Source organism: Gallinula chloropus (assembly GCF_964237585.1).
Source record: "Gallinula chloropus genome assembly, chromosome: 14".
Taxonomy (NCBI): domain Eukaryota; kingdom Metazoa; phylum Chordata; class Aves; order Gruiformes; family Rallidae; genus Gallinula; species Gallinula chloropus.
The window spans coordinates 1,334,541-1,349,248 of record NC_140099.1 but is presented as its reverse complement, the minus strand read 5'-3'; the positions used below and the strand labels follow the sequence as shown (position 1 = coordinate 1,349,248).

At 47.2% G+C, this 14,708-nt stretch overlaps 1 protein-coding gene across 6 annotated transcripts in view; it reads right to left on the bottom strand.

The window, feature by feature from the left end:
- Positions 1-14,708, bottom strand: part of KTN1 (kinectin 1) — a gene marked incomplete at its 5' end in the record, with an annotated part of 55,161 nt that overhangs the window by 22,969 nt on the left and 17,484 nt on the right. For 3 of the 6 annotated variants that reach the window (XM_084270745.1, XM_084270748.1, XM_084270749.1), the window contains 15 exons: positions 874-911; positions 2,504-2,572; positions 2,737-2,827; positions 3,118-3,155; positions 4,223-4,291; positions 5,199-5,289; positions 5,421-5,455; positions 6,753-6,821; positions 8,740-8,830; positions 8,950-8,987; positions 10,085-10,153; positions 10,449-10,539; positions 11,541-11,578; positions 13,411-13,479; positions 14,120-14,286. In XM_084270745.1, coding sequence (XP_084126871.1) covers positions 874-911; positions 2,504-2,572; positions 2,737-2,827; positions 3,118-3,155; positions 4,223-4,291; positions 5,199-5,289; positions 5,421-5,455; positions 6,753-6,821; positions 8,740-8,830; positions 8,950-8,987; positions 10,085-10,153; positions 10,449-10,539; positions 11,541-11,578; positions 13,411-13,479; positions 14,120-14,286 — 1,063 coding nt within the window. The remainder of the gene's footprint in view (positions 1-873; positions 912-2,503; positions 2,573-2,736; positions 2,828-3,117; positions 3,156-4,222; positions 4,292-5,198; positions 5,290-5,420; positions 5,456-6,752; positions 6,822-8,739; positions 8,831-8,949; positions 8,988-10,084; positions 10,154-10,448; positions 10,540-11,540; positions 11,579-13,410; positions 13,480-14,119; positions 14,287-14,708) is intronic. The other 3 variants (XM_084270746.1, XM_084270750.1, XM_084270747.1) reach the window with 2 other exon arrangements.

Sequence of the window (14,708 nt, the reverse complement as noted above, 5' to 3'; positions counted from 1 at the left end):
GATCCCCTCGAGCAGGCTGCACAGGGCAGCGTCCAGGATCACAGGGTTTGAATGTCTCCAGAGATGGAGATTCCCCAACCTCTCTGGGCAGCCTGGCCCAGGGCTCTGACACCCTCACAGCAAAGAAGTTCCTCCTTTTGGTTAGGTGGAACTTCCTCTATTCCAGTTGGTGCCCATGGCCCCTTGTCCTGTCCCTGGGCACCACTGAACACAGACTGACCCCATTCTTCTGGCCACCGCTCCTCATGTATCCATCAGCATTGATAAGATCCCCCCTCAGTCTTCTCCAGGCTAAAAAGCCCCAAGTCCCTCAGCCTCTCTTTGTCAGAGAGATGTTCTGGTCCCCTCAGCCCCTTTTTGTCCCTTGTCCACTAGCTTCCTGTCCTTCTTGACCCAGGAAGCCCAGCACTGCACACTATATTTCAGATGAGGCCTCACCAGGGCCGAGCAGAGGAGCAGGAGAACCTCCCTCAATCTGCTGGCCACACTTTTCCCCCCTCCCTGGTTGGGGACACAAGTGACTGACAACCACAATGACTCAATTCTCATTCATCCACCCAGCTACAGCACGGGCATTACCAAAGTGACCTTGCCACAGAGCCTTGCCTACAGCCTTCCATCCTGACTTGAATTTTAATTAGCCCTCTCAGCTAACTGGGGTTCACACAGCACTTCGCCCTGTTTGCTGGCTCAGCCAGGACCAGGTATTTAAGAAGGACACCTAAGAAGGATACACATCTCCTAAGACCAGTATTAACAGCCTGGCTCACTTCATGTGAGGCACAGCCACCAGGCACGACCTTTCTAGCTTAAACCAGACAGGAGCAGGGAGGGGTGCACAGGGCATGTCAGGCATGTAACATCTGTACTTACTGAGTCTGAAGCTCTTTCACTTGTGACGTAATCGACACCTAAAGAAAACAATCAGTAGCTGAGTCTGGTGCAGAGGGAAGAGGCCTGTAAACACTATAAACTGCTTTAGGGAGAATTAGGGGAAGGGAGTCCTTAGACATGACTAAAATAGGCCCTGTTTGTGGCAGTTATGTAAGCATAAACATGCTGCTTGTTTTTTTTTAATGGGAAAATAAATGCTGAGGAGCCAAGTGTCTCCACTATTCACTCTCTCCACATTTCAAATGTGACCTCCAGTGCCAATGGGAACACCAGCAGGGCCAGCAGAGCACCCTTCTGCCAAAGGGCACAAAGGAAGAAGCAGATGCCAGTAACAACCATCTCACTGGCAGCTACAGCTCAAATCAGAGAGATCATCCCTGGGTACTTAGACCTTTACACAAGCAGGGGCTTTTGAGATGCCAGCACTCCCTTCAATTCCTATTCTAAGGCTGGAGATGGATTGAAGAAACAACATTTAGTGGTAACACTCCCTTTGAATTTTGCAGCAAAGGCTGACAGTGGCTGGCTGTGTAGATACCAGCTATCCAAGCAGCTTCATCCTCAATCACAGCACAGCAGCAGTTTCCACATCCCCAAAAGCCTCTATTCTTCATGCAGGGTATCAAAACCTGGGTATACCCTACCTTTGGAGCAAGCATCCCTCATCTCCCTCATCCCTCATCTCTCTTTTCCCCATGACAGCAACTCTAAAGCACATTTTATTCTGGGTTGTGCTGCAGTTCCAGGGAAAGGGGAAAAAAAACCCACCCAACAAAAACCACAACACAAATAATTCTTCCAGTTCCTGGGAATCTGCTTTGGAGGAAAAGCCCAGGATGGAAACACATTCTATGAAGCTTTGCCTAAAAAAGGACAAAATTTGAATGCTAAGGCAAGAAAAAAAGGGGGTGACACGTTGGAATGTAGCTAGAAAAGACCAAACCAAACAACACCCATATCCCACACAAACAAGCAAACAAACTTCCTGACAGCACGATGGATTAAGCTGCCAGCAGAAAGGGCTCCCTAAGGAAACATGAGTTCCCATTATTTCGGATGCTAGACAGCAGGCATGCCAAGAAAGCCAACATTCCTCCATTTCTGCATTCCTGATAGCTAGAATAAAACTCAACCTGCCAAGACAAGCTTTCCTTGGATGCCGGAAAGAAAACAGTCTTGGTTTTACCTGGAAGCCTAATCCTGTTTGGGCCAGGAGTATTGCTGAGCAACACAGAAAGGCCAACAAAAGGAGCAGCACTTGAGATCTCCAAGGTGCCAGACTCAAAGGAGTCCCAGGGTTTCACAGCAGGGATAGTGCATGATACGTCCAGCCAGAGCTAACACTCAATGCCTTAGGGAATAGCAAATCTCAACAAATCTCATACTAAAACATCCAAAAAGCTTTGGAATGTGGTTTCTGAAGGACAGGAGGAGTTTCAACACATATTTATGGCTTTATACCCAAGAACAGCATGGCTCTACCTCTAAAGAGCTCCACCATCACCCAGTGGCATTCACCAGTGATAGACAACACACCAGAACAGAAACGAGTGAGCAGCACATCCAAGGCAAAGGCTGTTGCACACTTCTTGGCACTAAGGTATTTTACCTGTTTTTCCATCTCAAGCTGGGAATTTCCTACTTCTTCTTTCAGAGCCTCTATTTCCTGTGTCAAAGCCTTTTCAATGACAAAACAGACAGGATTGGACAATGGAAACACAAAAAACCACCACAGAAATGGACGCTACAAATTCATTGCTATAGAATGCCATGCAGTAACAAGTAAATGGTAGTCAGTGGCACAGACACAGAGAGGAAGGGAGGTACTGCAGAGGTAGATACCTGCACAGTCTTCTCCTTGTTTGCTACTTTAAGGATTTCAGCTTGCAGGAGTTCTTCCACCGATTTTATTTTCCCATCCTTCTCATGGATGCTTGGAAAGAGCAGAGAGAAACAATTATCTGACAATTCAGTGTGATCCCTCCTCTAGTCAATGTTAGGCTTATGAAGTTAATTGCTTAGCAGAGAAGCAACTGGATTTTCAAAAGGTATTGATCTGACTCGACGTGTTTGCGAAGCGGTAACGCTTCCTGCCACGCACACAGCCACCCTTCATCCAGTTCAAAGGAAATCATTTCAGGGAAGCAAAGCACACTTGTTGTCATGGAAGAAGGAGACAGACAGGAGTAACGATCAGAAACTAAATCTGTGCAGTAAACTTACACTTTCTGGAGTTCTTCCACCAGTGATTGGAAGGAAACCTGTTCAAAACAGAGCCTCAGCTTAGAGAAATGCAAGAGAGAAAAGGCAAATCGAGTGATGAGGGGTAAGGAAGGGGAGAGCCAGAGCTCTATGGCACTGGGTAAAGTCTACTGCTACTACATGGTTTAGCTCTGCAGCTGCTCCTGGGACTGTGGGTCTCTAGTTCTTGGCAAACACCAGGTCTGCTGCAAGTTCCAGGAACACAAAAGCCTACATTGCCTTTACCAGGAGAGGCTGAGGTTCAGGAGAGCAGCTGGTGCCTCCCACACTTACTGTGCTACTCCTCCCCCATAAACGATTGTCTAGAAACTAATTGTTCCCTTGAGCTGTCCAAGCAGAGCTGGATGTTACAGAAAGGCAGCCACAGCCTGTAATACTGTGCCAGTGTCCCAGAACAGAGACCTAAGCAGAAGGGGTGAGTCACATCGGCACAAGTGCTGATTTAAAAGGGTAGACAATGGCAGGACAAGGGGGATGGAGTGAAGCTAAAGGAGGGAAGGTTTAGATGAGATATTAGGGGGAAGTTCTTTACAGAGAGAGCGGTGAGGGGCTGGAACAGGCTGCCCAGAGAGGGGGTGGGTGCCCCGTCCCTGGGGGTGTTCAAGGCCAGGTTGGATGGGACCTCCAGGCTCCAGACCTGGAGGTTGGTGTCCCTGCCTGTCGCAGGGGGTTGGAGCTCTGTGATCCTTGGGGTCCCTCCCAACCCAGACCAGTCTGTGATTCTATGACTGAAACTAGAAAGCTTAAGTACACATCACAAAGCTGCTGGAAATGAAGCTTCTGGAAAAAGGCAACCCTCAGCCATTTCAGTACACAGCAAACTCAAACCAACACATAACTGCTGCTGATTGGAGCCTTTACATCTCCAGCATTTCTGATGCTTATGCAAAGGGAAGTATTTGACAGAAGTACCAGCTTCCATCCCCACGCTGGAAGAAAACAGGATGCTTTGCCAACAGGCTTCAAAAAGACGTCTTCACCTTTTTCCCCTGACTTTTGCAACCACAGCAAGATTCTTTCAGATTTAGTTTAGGTGCAATAAAAAGTTTTAGATAAAAAGTACTACCTGCTCTGATTGCTGAATTTGCAGACTTTGAAGTTCTTTTCTCAAGGATGAATTTTCCGTTCGCAGCGCCTTTGAAAGCAGAAGCACAGATAATGAGAGACTCATTTGCTGGGGAAAAAAAAAGTGTTAAGCTTGACAGAAAAGTCATTTCTTCTAGAACAAGTGAAACACTTTGAAAGCCTGAAAGAGACCTCCCTCCACAGCAAGTTGGAGCCAAAGTATTCAACGGACTAATTACTCATTGCAGACAGCTCAGAGTGACTTTAAGCTATAGGAAAATAGAGGCCAGGGAAACAAGGAGGTGATGTGCTCCTAGCTTGGGCTGGTTAGTAATATGACAGGTTACTGCTGTGCAGCCCCTTCCCAGCACAGGGGTGTCAGTGATGCAGCTGGAATTCAGGGGCATTAAGAAAGGGTTGTCTAGGCTGTGTTTAGGTAAACAGGACACGGCTTTCCAGCAAAGCCCAGTGGAAAACAGAGAGGGATGTTTGCACTGGCTTTCCAGATTTCTCATCACTAGCTTCTTTGTAAGCAGAAGAGGAATGAAGTACCTTCAGCACCACCCCCAGAAGCATTGCTAGTTTAGGATCCTTTTAGCCCTGCAGATTACTAGTGAAGCAAAGCGATGCCAAAGCCCCATACTGCCAAGTTTTGTCAAAAGACCCTTTCCTAAGGGCAGATTTGTTGCAGATCAGGCCAAACATGAAGGTCTGAAGATGCATTAACTTTATTCCAAAAGACACCAGGCAAACACACTAGCAATATCTGCTCTAGATTAATCTGAGAGGAGCACTTACTGTAGGCCATCACTGCTCACACTTAGCCTGTGTTACTGAAGAGGCTTTAACCTTGCCTTCCTGAGGTGCTTCTCCCATTCAGAGGGAACGATCGCAGCCTACACTATGAGCACTCAAACCCACACTTTGCACAAGAGCCCTTAATCTTTACTTCCCCATAAAAATATGAGAAATCTTACCTTCAGCTCCTCCTCTTTATTAGCCACCTGTATGAGTCCTGCCTCAAGCAGATCTTCAACTGTCTTGATTTTCTCATCCCTCTCTCTCACGCTGAGAAATCAAAAGTAATAGGAAAAAGTGAACCTTTGAAGGTGGTTTAGCCATCAACAGTTGTTTTGTTGCCAACAAAAAAAACCAGATGTTTACTTCAGCCTCCAATTGAGAAGGGGAAAGTTTCTTACCTTCTTTCCATGTGCTCTAACAAGTCTTTGTTTGCCTATGAAAAACAGAGTGGGGGGAGTGTTAATTGGATCAATAATGGCTTAGAATTTTAAAGCAGAAGTAACTGCAGAGTATCAACTTCACCAGAAGCTGAGTTACCACACTAATCCAGAAGGTAAAATAAACCATCATTGTGGCATATGTGGCTAATATTGAAGCTGGAAAGATGTCACTCTTTCAGAGGAGGCACAGACCCAGCCCAAACACCTCAATGGTTCTACGCCGATGGATGACAGGAGTTCTGGTGACACAATGCTGTGGGACACAGGATCCCAGTGATCCTGGGGAGTGCCAAGCACTGTGCAGCACCTAATCCACAGCAGCCAGCTCAATACCCAAAAAATCTGCCCCTTTTGAGCATTTCTCAAAACCACAAACTCTATTTGAGGATCACACAAGAAACATAAGCCAGCTACCAAGAATGAAGTCAGCCCTGCTATTTCTGACAGGGCATCAGGGGGTGTTTGTTCCCCAACAAACCAGCCAGACCCAAGGGAATAAGGCTGCAAATCTGGTTCTGCAGCAGAAGAAAGAGAGCAGCTCCAGACAGGGAGCTGGTGACTGGCAGACACCAGGGCAGAAGAGGAAACAAGTTTCCTGTCCTGCAAGTCTTTTTCCAGCATTTCAGGAAGTTTTCTCATCCCACAATGGTACAAAGTCAGGGGTGGTCACAAGAGCTCTCCCAGGCAACACTCAGAAAGGAGATGTGGCCAAGCAGCACGACAGCTTTGAACCCACAGCATCCTGTGTGGGTACCAGTCAGACTGGCTGCAGCAGGTGCATCACAGGCAAAAATACCTTTTGTCCCTCCTCTTCTGTATCAGGACAAACAGCTTTCTTGTTCCATGAGTCTGCTGGTTGGTTACTACTGGTTTGAGAATTCATTCCAAGACGGAAGAAAACAAGTAGGTAAAGACCTTACTCTGGTTTTCCCACAGCCTGGGAAGAGCACTCACTCCCAGAAGGGCTGGTGGTTTGTGGGTTGGTTTTTTATTCTAGAAACTGCCAATAAACCTGGGAGAGGTTGCAGAAATAAGTTCCTGCTTGTGTTAAGCTAGCATTCTTCAGGAGAAGGGGAAAAAAAAGTCCACTTTTTATTCTGGACACTCCTGAGTAGGTCTAGTGGCCAGCTACAACCACCTTAGTTGAAACCTCCACAGAGGAGAAAACACCTGAAAAGCAACAGGCTTTGACACCAGCTAGCTCAGCCCCAGGCAGCTTGAGAGGAAAAAATACTCAAGTTAAAAAGAACAGAATGTATTTGATACAACCTCAACCAACACTGGCTATACCTGCTCAGACAGGAGGGTCTGCAGCTTCTGTACTTCAGCTTGCAGAGATGTGTTTTGATCCTTGAGAACCTGGAAGGGAATTTAAACATTGGGGTTTGCAGTTCTGAACTGACATAACTACAGCATTTCCAGAACGGCAATGAAGCTATTAAACAGCACAGAAGTTGTTACAAGGAGTCCTTTGGAAGCTACAAGACTACAAAGAGTCCTTTCCCCCTTCTTTCTTGCTTTTCTATATTAATACTTCTGTTCCCATGAGAAATTCAGCTGTTACCATCTTTATTCCCTGGCAGAGAATCAGACAGCACCAAGTGTGAGAGGCAAGAGAAACTGCATTTTCCTCCTAAAGCACTTTCAGCATCCCCTCAAGATTCCAAAATCCTCCTCTATTACTGCTTTTTGATTTATTAAGTCTTTTTAAAGACCTGTTAGGCACTTTACAAGAGTAACAATTAGAACATGTGATTTGTGCTTCAGACACAAAGTCATCCAGGGACAACACAAGCAGGAAGGGACAGCAACAGTGAGGATTAAAAGAACTGCTCTGGTTTGAACCTGGCTGTTCTCTGACACACATGGGAACAAAGAAAAGCAGCACTTCCTCAGGTGGAAGCATTCAGTGGAGAGGGTCAGAGACAGGAGGAAGAGGAGGCTTGAGGAGCACACACTATCCATGCTGAGCGTGCGCTGTGGACTTCCACAACGAGCACAATCTGTGTTCAGTTCTCTATTCACTTCCCAACAGCTGTGAGATTTGTCTCCAGGTGGCTTCTGCCATTACTTTGCACCAAGTTATTTCAGCACATAAGCACCCACAACACCTCTAAGGTCTTTTTCCTGTGGAACAATTACTACAGGAGCCATTGCTCCAGAGGAAGTTCAGGTTATTCCTCCTCCCATTCGTTTTCACCATTCCACCTGTCACTTTAAAGTGTCCCACCACCCCAAAAGCCTTACTTACTCAAGCCTGCCACCTCCTCCCACACCATTTACCCACCCATTACCCAGCACTCCCCTCACTGAAGAGTCAGAGGACAGCTTTATTACAAAAGCCCACCAAAGTCACATCATTTCCTATTCTTCCAACTGAGCCAGTTTCTTCCCTCTTATTCTGACAGCTTAGAGGAACTACAGTGCTTGCAAAGGACTCATCAAAGCCTCTTTCACAGTGCCACCACTTCAATACATGACCCAAGTTTACTACCTGCTTGCTAACACCCCTTCAAAGAGCTCCAGAAGGAGACTCATGAGGCACAGCTTCCCCTACAAAAGCCATGCTGCTCCTGCCACTGCCACCTCTGCTCCTCCTTGCTTCCAAAATTGACACGATGAGATTTAGACTGACCTTTCACCAGAAAGCAGCACTACTCAACAAGGGCTTTAAAGGAGTTAAAGAGACAAAGTCATCACCTTTCACATGAAGCAGATCTACTTCTAAGAGGTAAAGGTGGCCGAGGGCAAGGAGGAGTGTTAAGCAGCTCTCTGCATACACCACCCAGAAACAAGGATCAGCTCTGCTGCACAGACTCCAGATGTCAGCACTAAAAGCTTTGGCAATTTAGCTGCAGCCTTACAAGAAACAATTTGGAAGACTGCAGGAGAAAAATAAGCATTTTTACACCTACCTTGACAGAAAGAAGAAAAAAGGCCTGACAGCATGATTACCCAAGCAACAAAGGCTCACACTGAGGCCTTGGAAGTCACACTAGAAGGTGGAATGTGGGAAAACCACAGCAGCTTTTCCTGAACAAGCTCCTCTCCCAGACTCCAAAGCCCTCACTCTTCACATCTGCAGACACCAGGCTTAACCTGTGGTGCCCCATCTCCTACTCTGCTGCACAGTCTGTTGCTACTACTGGGGCCTTGCAAACAGAACACTCACTTAACACCCAAAAGTCAGTTCTGCTCTACAAATCCACATTTCACAACCCCCAAAGTCTGGAAAACCTCCTGTAAATAAGCCAGGGAGAGCTATTCTGCATCTTACCTTGAATTCTTCCTTTGTGTTTGAAATCTGAGCGAGTTCTTCTCGAAGCTGATCTTCAAGAGTTCTTATTTTGTCATCTTTGATGTGAATGCTGAGATACAGCAGAACAGTTAAATCATTTCCTCATCCAAGTCTTACCAAAAAAGCACCAATTCAAAAAGAAAACAAAAGCCTGACAAACGTTGTTTATCAAATCCCAGAGCTATTTACCTTTTCTGCATCCTTTCCAGCTCATGTGCAGCAGCAGCCTAGATATAAAGAGGATTAAGACAGACTTAGGATACATCACATGATTCAATCAACCTTTCATTCCATAATATTAAAAAGCCAGGACAAGTCATTCAGCCCCTCAGCACATGACTCGCCAGCAAGAGCGCAAGGACTAAGCTTGTGAGTCCAGAACACCCATAGAGACTGTGCAATTACTCAAAGAGAAGATGATCTTGAAGAGATTCATCTGACAGCCAGGATTATCTCTAATTAAACACTTCATTTCCACCTCTAACAGACAGGCCACATGGCTGTAAGAGAGGGACAGCAGGTCTTTTGGTTCTAAAAAGATCACAGAATCACAGGGGTTGGAAGGGCCCTCCAGAGCCCATCAGGCTCCCTCACCCTCACCAGGAAGAAGTTCTTCCCCAGATTGGTGGGGAACTCCCTGTGCTCCAACTTGAGCCCATCGCCCCTTGTCTTGTCCCCACAGACACTGAAAAGGGGCTGCCCATTTCCCCTGCATCCCATAATTAAGATATTTATAAACATTAATAAGGTCCCCCCTTAGTCTTCTTCTCTCCAGGCTGAACAGCCCCAGCTCACTCAGCCTTTCCTCACAGGGGAGATGCTCCAGGCCCTTAATCATCTCTGTACCCCTCCTCTGGACTCCTTCCAGGAGATCCCTTTTTTATACCAGGGAGCCCAGAAGATGCCTATGGTGAGGCAAGGGTTTGCATGTGCTTTTGGGTTGGGTATTTTAGGGGTGGGGTTTTTGAGACAGATGCTTATGACCCTTGCATGGGAAAGCCAGGGCTGCACTTTGCCTCCTGGGAAGCACCCTGCACTCCATACGCCTCCAAACTGGAGCTAACCACACAGATCACTTCTTGGATTTCACAGAAACTTGGATATCCAAGTCAGAAACAGTTTGCTGGTGAAGGAAGGGTAAGGAGAGGAAGCCTCTCACCAGTTTGAGAATTCCAGGGAATCATGTATTAGCCCAGTTTGGTAGACTCACATCTTTAATGTGCTTAAACACAGCTTAAAGACAACAGACCTGCACTTGCATTTACAACAGAATACACAGTGGGAAGACAGTAAAATTAAGTATTTAATGAAACAGTTCCTTTACCTGTTCATTTGTCAGAGCCTGTAACTTCTGTACTTCTGATGTCAGGGACAGGTTCATATTCTGTAGGACCTGAAGGAAGGAGAAAGAGAAACATACTTGCACTTTGCACCGAGATGCTACTTCAGGTAAGTTCACCCTCCAGTGCAAAGTATTACAGGTTACTTTTTGAAGGAGTCTAGAGGTAATAGCAAGGAAAAAACTTGAGCTTTCTTATCCACAGCTACCCAGCATCAAGCATGGGCATTGCCTAGGACAGCTGAAAAACCTCTTTGTAGGCCCAAAGGCTTTGGGGGCTTCGTGTTGCACCCAGAGCCAACAAGGCTCTCCCTGTACTGGTTGGCATTTACACGTGCTTTTATCATACCTTGAGCTCTTCCTCCTTGCTGGTTAAGTTGGCATGTTCATTGCCTAACGAGTCCTCCATCTGCTTTATCTGTTTGTCCTTTTCTGCAATCCTGCACGAACGAGAAGCGATGACATCAGCACCAAAAGGTCTTGGATGAACGTGGCACACGAAGACATGCTGACCCTCCAGTCCAGCTCCTCCTCTACATCCTGCTCACACTTTGGGTCCAAAAGCTTCCCCATCTGTTTTAAGCACTGTTTCCTTGCCAAAAGTTTATGGGACTTTCTCCAGCTCTGAAGCACAACTACCACCTCCCAGAGGGAGCGATCTGCTGGCACAGCCACCCAGGCCAAATAATACTGCAGTTCTCATGGCCACACACACTCCTGCTCACTGCACTGGTCCCTGCACACAGGCAGTGGCAAACAGCCCTCAGTGTGCAGCCTGTAGCCTGCCACAGGCTCCACACCTGAGGCCAGACATGGAAGAGAAATCCTCAGGAAGTGGTTTCCCAAGTCACTCTCATGGTGAGAAGCTGAAAGCACAGGCAGTGTTTCCTTCAGCAGTTCCACACTGCACATGTGTGGAGGAGAGGAGACACGGGTTAAGGCTGAGCTGTTGGAGCAGGTCCAGAGGAGGCCATGGAAATGATCTGAGGGCTGGAGCAGCCCCTGCCCTGAAGACTGGCTGGGAGAGCTGGGCTGGCTCAGCCTGGAGAAGAGAAGGCTGCTTCTGGGGAGAGCTCTGAGCTCGTTACAAACGGGGCTCCAGGAGAGCTGGAGAGGGGCTGGTGCCAGGGACAGGGAGGGATTAGACAGGGGGAATGGCCTTCAGCTGCAGGAGGGCAATGGAGAGGGGCTGGGAGGCAGAAATCCTTCTGAGGGAGGGAGGAAGCCCTGGTACAGGGTGCCCAGAGAAGCTGGGGCTGCCCCTGGATCAAGGCCAGGTTGGACAGGGCTTTGGGCACCCTGGGCTGGTGGGGGGTGTCCCTGCCGATGGCAGGAGTGGCACTGGGAGGCTTTGAGGTCCCTTCACACCCAAACCAGTGAGTGACTATGTCACTGAAAGCCTGTAGCACCTCCCAAATACCAGAGAAAAATGAATGCTCACACTTTGTGCAGTTCTTCTGCCAAGACTGAAGCTGAGGTCTGCAGAAAGAAAGAAAGGAAAAAAAAAAAAAGCTAAATTGAAAGCAAATCAAAGAATCTTCATCTACAGTGAGCCAGGAACAGCATTTGTAAGATTTCTCTAGTCATTTTAAACTGGCATAGGACAATTCCAGCTATTTCCTGGATAAGGAACATTGAAGGAATACCAGCACACACTCATCTCCTTTCTGCTTTGCCCTAAGGCAACATGAAAGGAAAAATGAAGCATTTCACTTGCCTTCTACCAGGTTTAAACAAGCCATGGGGATCACCAGCACTTGTCCCTCAAGGACTAAGTGCTTTACAGGACATTCTGCTGACAAAACCACTCAAAGAATTTGGGAAAGAAAACTTTGCATATTGCATGAGGACTTGTGTTAGAAACACAAACAGCAGCATAAAGCCAGCAAGTGGCATCTTCCCCCCTTGGAAAACCCTATTCCTATGTGGTCACCCACAACAGGGCAAGAGGCACCCATCACTCTGGTTATCAAGGGACTGTTTCACTTCCAGTTTGGTAGCAGCTCTGGAGGAACTTCCTTGTTCACTTGTGCTTCAGGTACACCAGTCCTCTTCATTCAGCCTTACCCTCCTCCAAAATCCTGGATCTCACAGAACTTGTGCCCATGGGACCCACTAGCAACTCCTACCCTGCCTTATCTGAATCATACCAGAGAGAACAGCATCAGAGGAGGGGGAAATAAAAAAAAGTCAAAAGGGAATGAATAGCTCCAGTCCCACAGCGTCTCCTAAATTACCAGTTTCACCAACCACAATGTCCAGAGTGGTACCCAGTCTGACCTGGCTTCCCCAAAGTGCTATTTTCACACCCACCATCCATGGAGGAAAAGTGCCCCTGCATTTTCTTGGCTAATGGGGCTACATGGGGAAAGCACACACCTCCTAACAGCCTCCTTGTGCACCCCAGAGCAAAAAAAAAAGGTAACATTTCCCTAGGGATTTCTTTTCAAAGGCCTGTTAAGGGACTGGGATAAGAGGAGTAGGTCACAAACACACTGGAAATCCAACAGCCTCTTCCTTTGCTACTCTCCCCACCCAAAGGCTTAAAGCACCAAGCTCTTCAAACAAAGCCAGACGACACATTGTCAGTCTGGCTATTGAATTTAATCAAACTACATCAAGCACATCAGTGATTAAAAGAACACAGCACCCAAGTGCACAGGAACTGTCTCCACTGGCGCCCACAGAAGTTACAGCCTTTCTGAGCTGATTTGTGACCTGCTCTGCATGGAAGCAACTGCAGCAGCTCTTGATGTTTTACAGTGGTCACAACAGAAATAATTTCTCAAAGGCAAACTAAAATTTCAGGGATTAAAGGAACCAAGAAAGGCACCATGCAGGTTTAGGGAGGTTTTTGGAGGTTTGTTGGGGTTTTTTCCTCTCCACTGGAGTGAACAAACACCTTTATACACAGGCTATCCTAAGACACTGTTTCTCATCCCGATGCACAAGGGAAAAGCCTGCTCAGGTGTTTTCAGAAGAGGACTGCAAAAAGACCAAAGAACCACAAGACAGAACTGTGCACACACCAATCCAGAGCAAACAAACATCCACAAAGGTATTCTGTGCTGGGGTTATAAAGAAAAGCTGCTGCAGGAGGAAACAAGCGAGTTTTTCCCTTCCAAAAGGACAGAAGAAGCCCTTAAGCCACTTTGAGAAACATTAGAAAAGAGAATACTAACAAGTCTGTGCTTTCAGCATTATATCCCTTGTATCCAAAAAAACCACAAATAAAATCTGACAATCTGACCTGTAAGATCAGATTCACAAATTCAAGACCACAAAAGAAAGTCTTTGAGAACATGCTGTACCTGTGCTGCCATTTGTGAATGAAACTTCTGAAGCTGAGCATTCAAAGCATCATTCTGTTCTATCAGATCCTTGTAAGAGAGCAGAGAAAGAAAAGCAGGCTGAGATCTGCAGCTAGGATTAGCTCTTAGCCGCGGTCACGTTAGTACGAACAGTTTAGCATTTACACCTCAGATGCTCCAGACACTGGTTTTCTCCCCAGTAAGATCAACCAGTTTGAGTGGAAGCGTTAAGAACCTGTTCTGCATCAAGAGAAAAAACATTCCCTGCCCCACCACACACCATTTGGTTTCCCTGAAGCCCTCAAGAGCTATGTCCACACTGCCTGGCACCACTTGGGGAGAGAGATCACTCCAGAAGAGCTCACACAAACATCAGAGGCACACAGCTGCTCTTCAAAGGTGTCCCCCCCAGACCACAGCATCGTTTCACAGCTTGGGAAACTAACTGGGGGAGCACGTTTTACTGACTTGCCAAGAGTGCTTCTCAGGTCTGAGATGGCCCCAGACCTGCTCACAGCACCCCACGCAAGGTCTCGCTCCATAAACTGCCAGGGATTGCCTGGCAGAGTCTCTTCTCATTCTTTATTCAGAGGAAAAGTCTTACCAAAGCAGCACTTTGAGGACATTACTGTGTTCCCACAGGCACAAAATGAGGGAAAATAACCCCAAACCAACCCACAAACCCTTCAAGATACTTGAACAACACTACCTGCACCTGCATCTGCAGGGACTCCTCTGCAGAAGCTCTCTTTTGCTCAGCCTCCATTAACTGCAGCATCCTCTGCTCCAGCTGCTGCTTGGACACCATCGTATCTGTAAGTTTGCTGCGCAAGTTCAGGATTTCCTTGTCTTGGGCCACAAGTTTAGTCTGCACATCTGCAGCAGAAATGGCAGGATTTTAATGCAGAAGCAAATTTTTTAACTTTGGGGGGAATCTGTAAAGAGGGAGGCTGATGAGAAGCCTTACTCCAGCAAGCTGAGGTTCTGCTCTCTCATCAGCATTCAAATTCACTGGTATCAAACTATTTCCCCAGGGTGCTGAAGCAGTACTGACTTCACCTGAGCACACCGAAGCCATTCACTTATCACCACCTACAACTACCTGAAGGGAGGTTGTAGAGAGGTGGGTGTTGGTCTCTTCAGCCAGGGGACAGGAGATGGGACAAGGGGCAATGGGCTCAAGCTGCCCCAGGGCAGGGGCAGCTCAGCTGGGAGGGAAAAGTTCTTCCCTGGCAGAGTTGTCAGGGCCTGGCACAGGCTGCCCAGGGAGGGGGCTGAGTCCCCACCCCTGGGGGTGT